The 12,553-nt window shown below is 36.8% G+C and overlaps 1 protein-coding gene across 3 annotated transcripts in view; it reads right to left on the minus strand.

The window, feature by feature from the left end:
• Positions 1 to 12,553, minus strand: part of rapgef5b (Rap guanine nucleotide exchange factor (GEF) 5b) — a 56,874-nt gene that overhangs the window by 8,195 nt on the left and 36,126 nt on the right. For all 3 annotated transcript variants that reach the window (XM_055209657.2, XM_055209656.2, XM_055209659.2), the window contains 4 exons: positions 3,251 to 3,329; positions 2,666 to 2,810; positions 1,550 to 1,647; positions 152 to 182 (listed from right to left, as the gene is read on the minus strand). In XM_055209657.2, coding sequence (XP_055065632.2) covers positions 152 to 182; positions 1,550 to 1,647; positions 2,666 to 2,810; positions 3,251 to 3,329 — 353 coding nt within the window. The remainder of the gene's footprint in view (positions 1 to 151; positions 183 to 1,549; positions 1,648 to 2,665; positions 2,811 to 3,250; positions 3,330 to 12,553) is intronic.

The raw sequence follows: 12,553 nt of genomic DNA on the forward strand, positions 1-12,553 counted from the left end.
CATATGAAATCTTACTACTTCCTGAACTATTCCTTTAAAAATAGGACCTCTGTTATGATTGGCTAAGCAGCAGAATTCACACAGTCCATTATACATTCTCAGAATCAGACTTTATTGCAATTTTGTGCAGGTACAGATGGTTAACTCTTACCTTCCTCTGTGGCGAGTAATCATCTACAGTACTGATGAGCCGAGAAAGAAAGAAAGAAAAAAAATGAACCAGTGGCATCACTTTAAATACAAATGTGCCATTAAATCTGAAATAAAAAACTGCGCCCCCACAACCCGCTGTGAGGAGCAGTCGTAAAGAGCCCTTTCTCATTCAGATCAGGCCTCTACCATCAGCTCGAACATTAAAGTGTAACACGGCATGATTTACAGATCGCCTCATCTAATAAAACTGCCCAACAGCCTCGTCCACGCACATCTCATTTTGATCAAAACAGCCGATTGGAGAGCATTATAATCTCCATATTTCCCATCCGATGCCACTCTAATTAATCACCGCACGTTCATGAGGCCCCGGCGGGCGTGATGTATAGCTGTGAGGTCATCGTCTGGACCGCTGGTTACTAAATAGATGTTGAATCAGAGCTCATGTACAAATTTCTTCAGGCTGTGGCAAATTAAATAATTAAGTTTGAATTCCTGTAGCTTATCTGGTGGAGTACCGTGTTAGCAACACTAAGGTCATGGGTTTGATCTCAGGGAACACACATACTAATACAATGTATAGCTTGAATGTATAGCTGGTTGTCAAGTTGGCCCTTAAAGGAATAGTCTACTCATTTTCAATATTAAAATATGTTATTACCTTAACTAAGAATTGTTGATACATCCCTCTATCATCTGTGTGCGTGCACGTAAGCGCTGGAGCGCGCTGCGACGCTTCGATAGCATTTAGCTTAGCCCCATTCATTCAATGTTACCATTTAGAGATAAAGTAAGAAGTGACCAAACACATCAACGTTTTTCCTATTTAAGACGAGTAGTTATACGAGCAAGTTTGGTGGTACAAAATAAAATGTACCGCTTTTCTAAGCGGATTTAAAAGAGGAACTATATTTTATGGCGTAATAGCACTTTTACCGCAACTGCTGTTTTGTGATGAATGAGTAGAACTCAGTTATCACCCACAGCAAAACGTCTGTTCTCACTTTCTCAACACACCGTGAGATGAATCCCGAACAGCAAAACTTCTTTGAAACATCACTGGTTTATTATTTCTCCATTGCTCTGCTCTCTTCTGGTGTCGCCATAGTAACAGACAGACAGTAGAAGTCAAAGAGCTCTTGTCATTGGCTAATGTCAATACGGTCACATGGATAATAAACTTCTCTTTAACAGCTTAACTTATTTAAAATGCAGATTGGTTTCTAGAAGGAAATTTCATTTTGTTCTTTTTGGGAGCACAGAAGGAACATTATTGGGCTAAATATGATTAATGCATCCAAAAATAGCTATCAGGAATTCTTGCAACAAAGAGCTTTCCAGCAGTCAGTTTCATAACGTCTGTCCAGTGTTTGGTTGTACAAGTGAGGCAACTTACTGTCTGCGCTGCATCCGTAGAAGTTTCTGAAGTTCTTTAATGTCTTTCTCCAGCGAGGGAAACTCATACAGATCATCCAAAACATATCTGTAGAGGGTCTGCAAATGGTAGGCAATAAACAAGACATAAGTTAAAAAATAATACACCATATATACAGTATTGTTCAAAATAATAGCAGTACAATGTGACTAACCAGAATAATCAAGGTTTTTAGTATATTTTTTATTGCTACGTGGCAAACAAGTTACCAGTAGGTTCAGTAGATTCTCAGAAAACAAACAAGACCCAGCATTCATGATATGCACGCTCTTAAGGCTGTGCAATTGGGCAATTAGTTGAAAGGGGTGTGTTCAAAAAAATAGCAGTGTCTACCTTTGACTGTACAAACTCAAAACTATTTTGTACAAACATTTTTTTTTCCTGGGATTTAGCAATCCTGTGAATCACTAAACTAATATTTAGTTGTACAGTATACGGGTGTGAAGCCTTTGGAAAAATAGGTCCACAAGTTTACAACAAATGGTAAAACACCTGTTGGAAAGCATCTTTTGCAGTGATTTTTGTGTGCGCATATCAGTGAACACCCCTGACCACTCGGTGAGTTTCACGTCTTTGTAAACGAAAGTTTAATGCATTTTAGGAAGGATTGTTCCAGTGCACCTATACAGCCATTGTAGAGGTGGGAGGTGATACAACAAACACCCGAAAATTCTCGGGACAGCATCATATGAACAAATTTCAGTCAAAACCGTTCTATTTATCATAAACAATCTGAAAACAGGGCTTTAAGTGTAAAATACCGAACTTGTCCTTTAAACATAATATTGACTACACTGTCTAATGGCCCAGATTTCATCACTTAAAAAAAGGCAGTGTGGACACTCAGTAAAGATTTAAAAATAGATTCGAATGTATGTGCAATTTATACAAAGTATCCAGTTTCAAATGTTTCACTGAAGCACATTACCGCATACAGCATACGATAACAAACATGTCTGAGGGCATTTCAGTATCCTCTAAAGCCCGCGATACTTAAGGAATCAAAACAACTCTGGAGACTGTGTCAGTTTGTACTTCCAAAAATAATTCCCATCCTGTCTCTCTGTGCATTGTTACCTTGAGGAAAAGTTTGGCGTCTTCGTCGTCCTGACGTAGATCTGTGCACAACGAGCTCCACTGGGACAGCAGGTGCAGTACTTTTCGTTTCCTAAGCAGAGTCTCTCTGGCATCCTCTTTCAATCGTCCTTTCTTTGAACAATAGGTGGACCAGAAGCAGTTAAGGCATCTAATCTATACCAGCGTGCTGTGTTACCCAAACACATGAGGAAACGCTTGAGGTGGGCTTTCTGTATTAAATTAAAAAGGGTTCAATAACAGAGTTTTAATTGCGTGCCTTCAGCTAAACAGCACAGGATTTGTCAAGTGTTTTAACACCTTACTGTGCAATGTGGTTAAGCTCATGTTAAAGGATGCATATGCATAGTATTTGTTTGATTGATTGCTCATGGTACAATATAAAATACCATTCAAACATCTGGATACACTTGGTTATCGCCATCTTAAATGTATCAATCCAAAGGCTTAAATGCTTGAAATAAGAAGAACACTTTACCTTAAAATTCTAGGTAGGCTAAACAAAAAACAACATTAGCAATAATGCATGTACAGTAAGAGTACCAATGTCGGTCATCAAAAGGATAGTGACCAAGCAATGCTTGGCACAGGTCACTGGTGGACATGAACACAGGGTAGGTCAGCAAGAAGTCATCCAAGAGTATATCTGAAAATAAAACATGTGCATCAAATATTAAACTAGATATAAAATATATTAACATCCATTAAAGTAAAACATTTAAGTTGTAGAGTAATGTGCCAATCTAGATTAAGAAACTTAAACACAGAGTCTTCTTTTAACTATAAAGGAATATCAAAGGTTTATTAAATGATGAATCATTTTTGGGTGAACTGCTGCTTTAAGCTTGAGCATTTACAATGCAAATGACTATTGCTCCATTAAGCTTATAAATGAAAAGACTTGAGTGAGTACAGGGTCATGAAATATTCATCACAGCCTGAAACGAACATAAACAGGCCGTTTACATCTTGTTTGTGTTCATTGCATCCTTCTCTTAGCTCTGACCCCCTCTCTCTCTCTGTTTACTATTACAATACTTTAATGAGTTGTATCTGCCTGAAAGCGTTGTGTGTCAGTGTTGTTCATCCATCATCTCATACTGAGGGATACAGTCATGGTGACCTTGAGCAAAACTTCTAATGTTTTTGGGAACCCCACTGAGCAGCAATAGGGGAAATCCACACATTTAAATGTATCATATAGACGGTTTCAGCATAACAACATAAACACGCAGCTTTCGTGGTCATCTCGTAACTTCCGGTAAACTCTGCGAAGAATAAGTAACAACAAAGTCCTTTAAAAGTAATTTATTTATATAACATGGAAAATAAATTGGTAACAAACTAAGCTAACTAGCAAGCTGCATTTCAATTGTTCCCTTCTGCTTAACTGTGGCCCCTAAATTTAGTTTTTCATCTTCTACTTTTATAAAGTTTCCACAATTTCCAGGCTGGGACAAAATCTTCATGGATGCCAGTGGAACCATTTGACATTTTTTGTACTTTTATAATCACTGCATTTGAATTTCAGTCTGGGTTTCAGATTTTTGTAACTTAAAAGTTATAAACATTATAAAAAGTTCTTATAAATCATTATAAACATCTCGGTGCATAATTATAAAATCATATTTTTTTCAATTTTGAGTAAGTTGGGGGACACATTAGTATGATCACAAGATTGCTCAATTTTTTTTAAAGATGCCCCTCACATCAAAAACAGCTCTGCTCATTCTTTAGTTACAGTAAAAGTAACCGCTTAAAGGATTAGACAATTTTCTAAAAAAAAAAAAAAAAAAATCCAGGTAACTTATTTACCACAATGTTATCCAAAATGTTGATGTCTTTCTTTGTTTAGTCGAGAAGAAATTATGTTTTTTGAGGAAAACATTCCAGGATTTTTCTCATTTTAATGGACTTTAATGGACCCCAACACTTTTAATGCAGTTTAAAATTGCAGTTCAAATACAGCTTCAAAGGACTCTACATGATCTCAAACGAGGCATACGGGTCTTATCTAGCGAGGCGATTGTCATTTTTGGTAGGAAAAATGGAGGCATGTGCACTTTTGAATCACAACTTCTCGTCTTCCTCTGGTCATGTGACGTGCCAGCGCGACCTCACATAATACATCATCACGTCAAGAGGTCAGGGATGACGTATCGAAACTACGCCCCAGTGTTTACAAGTGTTGAGAAAGAGGACGGTTCTGACATTGTTGTATGTCGAATGATAATAATTAATGTCTTTGTGTCAGTTTATTGTTTAAAATGGTCCGCAAATGTGCGTTTCAGCAGTAACAACATAAACAAGCGGCTGTCGCGGTCCGATAACTTCCGGTAAACTCCGCTAATAATAAATAACCACAAAGTACTTTAAACGTAGTTTATTTATATAACAAGCAAAAAAACAACACATAGATTACCTAGGAAACCAAAACATTTTCTATTTTCGACGAGGCATTTGTTCAAGAGATCAGTTTAGCAACTAGTCAGACCATTAAAAAAACGAAACCGGAAGTAAAGTTTGGATTCAGACGTGTATCACGTGCGTCCGATGAAACCGTCTATATGTAACACGTGACCTTTCCACTGCATTACACAATTACGTGAGGTGCTGGCTCGTCACACAGCCGGAGGAAGACGAGAAGTTGTGGTTTAAAAGTGCATATATTTGCCAAAATGACAATTGTTTCGCTAGATAAGACCCTTATGCCTCATTTGAGATCGTTTAGTGTCCTTTGAAACTGTCATTTTAAACTGCATTAAACTGTTAAGTGTTAAGTGTTGGTGTCCATTAAAGTCCATTAAAATAATCCTGGAATGTTTTCTTCAAAAACATAATTTCTTCTCGACTGAACAAAGAAAGACATCAACATTTTGGATGACATGGTGATGAGTAAATTATCTGGATTTTTCTTTTAAGAAAATAGACTAATTCTTTAAATTCTTATAAACTCGGTTTCTTTTAAACGCAATCTGTTTCATTTAAAGATTGATGTCAGTGAACACAGATGGAGCGGGCGAACTAGAGGAGAAAGAGAGAACGAGTGCCATTAAACAGCCCTTAATATCCCCGACCTCTCTGCTCATCCCACAAGTCAAGCCCATAATGACTGATGTGCATTCAAGCCTCATTCAGCTGTAATTTGCTCAGCAGGAACCTAAATTTCAGCATATGCTCCTGCAGACATAAATCAATACTCTCATCTGATGTACAGAATCTCATAATGTGTTTAGCGTTGTGAATAATTTAGACAGTTTAACCAGGTATGAATACATTTTGAACGCCTGTTAACAACATAGAGGACTAAACTAATGTGCAACTATTAAAGAGACACGGGCATGTACTACATTATATTTGTGAAAATGAATTTGTCCTCAGGTTTGGATTGTGGTTAAACACTGTTAAAGTTTCTAAATGCATTTGCAATCTTTATGAATCCTACACAATATAAGACATTTATTCTCTTGGTGTGAGGATCAATAAACATTGCAACTAGTCATTGATTTTCCTCAAATAATCATTGTCAATCGTTTAGAAGCCTTAAACAGATATAAAAATACACTGAAAGCTTTCCAACAAATGCAAGAGTTGCCTTATGATATAAAATGAGTGCTTAAAGGTGCTCTAAGCGAATTCACGCGTTTTAGACCATAAAATATTTTTGTTACATACAGAAAACATCTCCTCACTATCTGCTTGCTGCCTGTCCGCTGATCAAACTGTAAAAAAAACGCGATCTCTGTAGACAGCCCAGGCTTCGCAAACTGCAATATAAACACAGTGGCCAAACCTAGCAGCACGAAACATAACAAAGTGTTCCAGCCAATAAACGACAAGAAGGATTTGGGGGTGGGGGTTAGGGGCGTTCATGAAAGCACGGGAGGGAGGGAGAGGAGTTAGCTACGCTCCGTTTGTTTGAAAACAGTTCAAACATCAACAAAAAGTGACAGATTCGCTTAGAGCGCCTTTAAGTGTATGTAAGTGGAGATACTGAAGTGATGTAATTTAAAAGGTCATGTTCTTCCTGATCCCATTTTTCAAACTTTAGTTAGTGTGAAATGTTGCTGTTAGAGCACAAATAATACCTGCAAAATGATAAAGCTCAAAGTTCACCGCCAGGCGATATATTATCTTTCAAAGCCTACAGCGAACGGTCGGTTTGGACTACAGCCCTCTACTTACCGGTTGAATGACGTCATTATAAGAGTTTCTGGCTAAACTCCGCCCACAGAAATACGTCAGTCGCCAGCTTTGGCTCAAACGGCTCTGCTAAGCTAAGCTGCTATCGAATCACAACACACGAAACAAACTACACAATCAGAACTCTATACGTATTTCTAAAGGAAGGACTTCACAGAACAAGGAAGACATCAGCCCGTTTTTAAGACAATGAAGCAGCAGTATAGAGGTAAGTATATTGTGTGAAAAATACCGTGTTTTTTTAAATGTGAAACATGAACACATGTTATATTGCGCACTGTAAACACAACCAAAGCTTTCAAAACACAGAAAGAACGGGACCCTTTAAGTAATACAATTGCTTTTATAAACGCATGCCTTGTGGTTTCCTGAAAGTGTAATTAAAAAACAGCGGCTGCAGCTATTTCTCACAGTCCAATTTAAAGGGACTTCGACATTTATTTCAATTAGCATCAGACTTATTACGCAACCCAAAGCAAAACAGGCAGAAGGAGGGAGAGAACGAGAGAATGATGAATGAATGAGTGTTTTCTAACGCGGTATGTGGTGACAAAGGGATTCCCATTTAAGCCGTAAATCCTATTAGTGACAATATTTCTGCTGGCTGCAGTGTGAGCGGGCTGCACAGTTGTAAATTTTTCCTAATTTCACACTTACTTCCTTCAGCTTTGTGCGTTCTGCACTACTGAACTGTTCGCATCATTATGGAAATGTGCTGAACGCAGCTGTACAACCGTAACCAATGGTGTTCACTCGCACAAACAGCACAGCTACGTTACATACAATGCCATACATGACACTCCAAAAGTGATACATTAGGAAAAACATTGCTATCAAACACATACAATTCAGACTTATAATTTGTTCACACGACAAACAAATCTAGAGCAAAACTAGATCAATCCCATCATAAATAATGTTTATTAATATTAGGGCTGTCACAATTATTAAATTTGGCTGATGGTTGATTGTCTATTAAATTGTGACGATTAATTGCCTGTTGTAGGGCTTTGACGATTATGACGATTAATTGCCTGTGTTATTGCTTTGACATTTAATCCTCATACATTTTTTTGTTTGTTCATTATATAATTTTTACACATTGTTCAGATTATTTCAATAAAATCTTTTGCAAAGTTTACCTGGCTATGCAAATGCACATATCATCTGTGTGCTTTCTATTTTACATAGAAAGAATCACACTTTGGCTGACTGTCACTTTAAGTTTAAATCTACGATACTATTTCAGTGAATCAGGTATGAGGTTTTCAGGCTAGAATAACTGTGCACAAATTATTGCATTAAAATTATGAACAGCATGTAAGGATACATTCAGTGCAACACTAATGGAGTTATTTACTATTGACTTCTGAAAAAAATGCAGAGCATTGCAAATAGTACAATAGATGTTCATGAATGGAGAAAATGTCCCATAATTAGAGAGGTAACATTATATTCATTGAACACAGGCTGGAATTTCCAAATTCAATAAAACGATCTAGTGTGTTGACTTGGATCAATGAACATTATTGGCAAAATAATCAAATATGAAATTGATCTGATTTGTCCCTCAAACCATCCGTTTCAAATCTATTGACAGAATTCTCCTATACACATGTACACACTAATTTTCTCTGTGGGGACATTTTTATAGACATAATGTTTTTTTATACTGCAAAAACTGCATATTCTTTCTTAATTTTCAGATTGTCAATCATTCAGTCTGATTGATAAGTTTAGGTATACGCCTGAATTAAGGTCCCCATGGGTAAAACACGATTCCCCATGAGTTGGTGTGCATTCAGGTTGAAGTCCCCACTGGGACACAAAAACATGTACACACACACACACACACACGCACGCACTTATGTGTGATTCTGTAGGATTTTTTAAATTCTGGTCGATTATAAAATCTGTTTGCAGGAGAATCTTGACAGATTTTCTTATATTAAATCGTATATATGGGTGATTCTCACGAAACCATTAAAACACCACGACACTAATGATATTAGCTTTAAAATGTGTAATATAGTAACATTAAAAAGCATCAGAATTAACACAATACTGTGTTCTACCTTGCACAATGTGTGATTTCAACATAAGAATTTTATCTCATTTTCTGCTGAAATTCTCATTACCGCAATGTGTCCGGCTGTGTTTGAACATGCGTTATGTTGTAATTTAATCAAATGAACACAAAAATATTAAGAAAAAAAATAAATGGATGTTTTGCTAGACTACTTTAGATGACAGAAAAAATATTTACTGAATATTCATGTATAATAATAATGAAGAAAAATTAGGAAAATGATGTGTCCATGCCTGATGTTCTCATCCTCCGCAACACTTTTTGAGAACAGTTTAAGCACACATACAGAATTTTAATAAAGTTTGATTTTGAGTGACCAAGCACATGGACCAGTTACTTCAAGATGGCTACCAGGTAAGATCATTTTTTTTTACATTTAATTGAAATATTGTCTTGTCAGAATGCTTACACGACATTTTGATTATCATTACCGCAACAGATGCTTATTAAATGTTAATTTAATTAATAGAAGCATAATACTTTGATTTTAAATGCATGTGCAGAATCTCCAAATTATGTTCTTTCAGGTTTGTCATGTCATTTTGAAAATATGTCAGTGTTGATGTTTTCTGACTGTTGCGGTAATGAGATTTTTTAGGACTAATTTTTTAAATTATGTTACAAAAAGTGTTAAATGATAAGTAAAAGTTTTTAAATTAATGTTCCCATTTACTCCAGACTTTGTTTTTCAATGTCTGGTGGGAAAAAAGTAAATTTAAGCAATTTTTACATTTTCATGCTTGACATTTTTAAAACCAAGTTTTCGTGAGAATCACCCATATGCTCACACTACAAGCTATAACAGTCTCCCTGTAGACAGAGATGGGTAACACTTTAGTATAGGGACCAATTCTCACTTTTAACTAGTGTCTTATTAGCTTACATATTGGCTGTTTATTAGTGCTTATAAAGGACATATTAATGCCTTGTTCTGCATGACCATATTGTACATCCCTTAACCCAATCCAATACTTAAACCTAACAGCTACAACAACTACCCTTTTAGCTATTAATTAGCAGTAAATTGAGAGTTTACAAAAATCATAATTAATAATCAATAAGTGTTCCCCATACTAAAGTGTTACCCAGAATTGTATCATTTTCTAATCTTTGAGCATCATTATAACATATATAACAGCTTTACCTGTCACAGTAATTCCTTCATGCTTTAAAGAGCCCCTATTACATTGCTAAAACAACGGTATTTTGTGTATTTGGTGAAACATGATGTGTTTGCATGGGTAATGGTTAAAAAAAACATTATTTTCCACATACCGTACATTATAGTTGCTCCTCTATGCCCTGCCTTCCTGAAGCTCATTGTTCTGAAAAGCGCTGTGTCTTCGGATTGGCCAGCTAACAACACTCTCAGAAATAAAGGTACAAAAGTTGTCACTGGGACAGTACCCTTTATACCCAAAAAGTGCATATTAGTACTTCAAAGGTACATATTGGCAGTTCAAAGATACATATTTGTACCTAAATTGTACATATTATGACCTTTTTGAAAGGGTACTGCCCCAGTGACAGCTTTGTGCCTTTCTTTTTGACAGTGAAGAATATTGCAATTGGCTCGAATACCTCTGACATTAGCATGAAATGTGACACTTTTTACCATGTTTTAAAGATCAGCTCCCAGTGCAATACTGACAGGAGGTAATATCCTCCTTACTACATTATCAATACAAGACAAATATGCTGATGACCAAGCTGATCGAGCAACTTTGCCAGAGCGGCATGAACGTATCAGATTGGTTAGGTAAGAACACTAAAACCATGTCTGCATTTGTGTTTGTATAAACAATAAAAACAAGCGCTACTCTACACTGCACAAAACTTGTGTTTGAATCATGGTTTTGTCAGTAAATTCTTTAAATTTGAAAACATAGACTCCTAAAAGGTTAAAAGTCAGAAGGGGGAGGAATTATAATAATGACGGTTGTGCCCACGCCAACAGGCCAAGAAAGTAAACTGTTGCCTACAATCCATATGTTTGTTGTAGTCCAAGAAAAGAGATTTACATTGGAAACGATAACTCATTGTTTATTTTGGGATGTGTACCTTTGCATTTCGTTAACATGTACTAATACACACTAACACACTAAAGGATGTGTAAAATCATGAATTGAAAAATATGTGCTCTTTAAAACAGCTTGAATGTATCTCTACACCCTTGCCTCATTTAGTATACACTGATCTATGAAATATTAGAGCAGATCAGAAGATGTAACATTTGATCTGTAATGCTCTGTACACATTACAAGTGACGTTGTCGCTGTGTGACGCAAGTCTCTTTCAATAAGGTTGTTAGGAGGCGTTTCTAAATCTGTTTGTCATAAACAAATGAGCACCGTTCACTACAGTAACTGACGGAGATACGGATGACGTGAACTCCGCTGCTTCTGTCTTAATGGTAGTTACTCACGAAATTCGCTCATCATTTGCAGAAAGTTAAACTTTTCTCGACTTTGTTGCATCGCTAGACACTTCGTATCCGGTCGCTAATGGTCACTGTCGCTGGTGGTCTAAATAGGCCTTAAATGTCACATATTACATGATAATCTGAGCCGAACATCGGAACCATTCAAGGTTCTGGACCCAATTTTCTCTCAGATTCTCAGGAGGGGAAATCTTGTAGTGTTGTCCCGGCTTAAGATGCTTTGGATAAAAGTGTCTACCGTATACATAAATGCAATTGAACTGAATGCAGAGAAACAATACAGCAAAGAAACTCTGTTCTGTTTTTCATTTGTACAATTTTCACTCTTCAGGGAAAATTTCTACTTGATGTTGGAACATGGCTGCAGGGATTTGCTGCAATTCAGACACAATATCATCCATAAGGTCAGACACAGATGTTGGGCGATGGGATCTGGCTCGCGGTCAGCATTTCAATCTGTCCCAAATGGGGTTCAGTTCTGGCTTTGTGCAGGTCAGTGAAGTTCTTCAACACCAGACTGAGTAAATCATTTTCAATTTGAGCACAGGAGCATTGTGCACCAATGGGCTGTTTGTCTGCAGCTTGTCTGAATGTTTGCCTAAGGATTTTGCACTATATGCTTGACTTTAAGCATGTGATAGTAAGATGTATAGTGAGTATGTAGTGAGTGATTAAAAATAATTACAATTAACAAAAGCGCTGACCCACAAATATACAAAATGACTACTGGGCTTTTACTATTTCTTAGATCACATTGTTTTTGGATTTAGTATGGAGCATATCAAGAGCTTTAGCCCTGCAGAGCGATACAGCTGGCTGGATACTTTTCATTTGTGAAAACAATAAAATAACCTTTGCCTTTCCTAAATGAATCAATACTTACACTGCACGCTTCCCTTTGGCTTCATACCTTAAACAACAAACATTTAAATCCCTTTGTGTGTTGAAGCCTCCTGTCTTCCAGGATGTAAACATGAAAATTCACTTGGGATCAGCCGATGGATCCTTCAGATGTATTAAATCAATACTCTCTCTCTCTCTCAAACTCCCTGTACATGTGAGGGGTGGGCAAGCATGACAACCCTACATAATACCAGCAAGCCTTATAACCCCCGAGACTGCTCCTTTGGGAATCACT

Source organism: Misgurnus anguillicaudatus, chromosome 10, assembly GCF_027580225.2.
Source record: "Misgurnus anguillicaudatus chromosome 10, ASM2758022v2, whole genome shotgun sequence".
Classification (NCBI taxonomy): domain Eukaryota; kingdom Metazoa; phylum Chordata; class Actinopteri; order Cypriniformes; family Cobitidae; genus Misgurnus; species Misgurnus anguillicaudatus.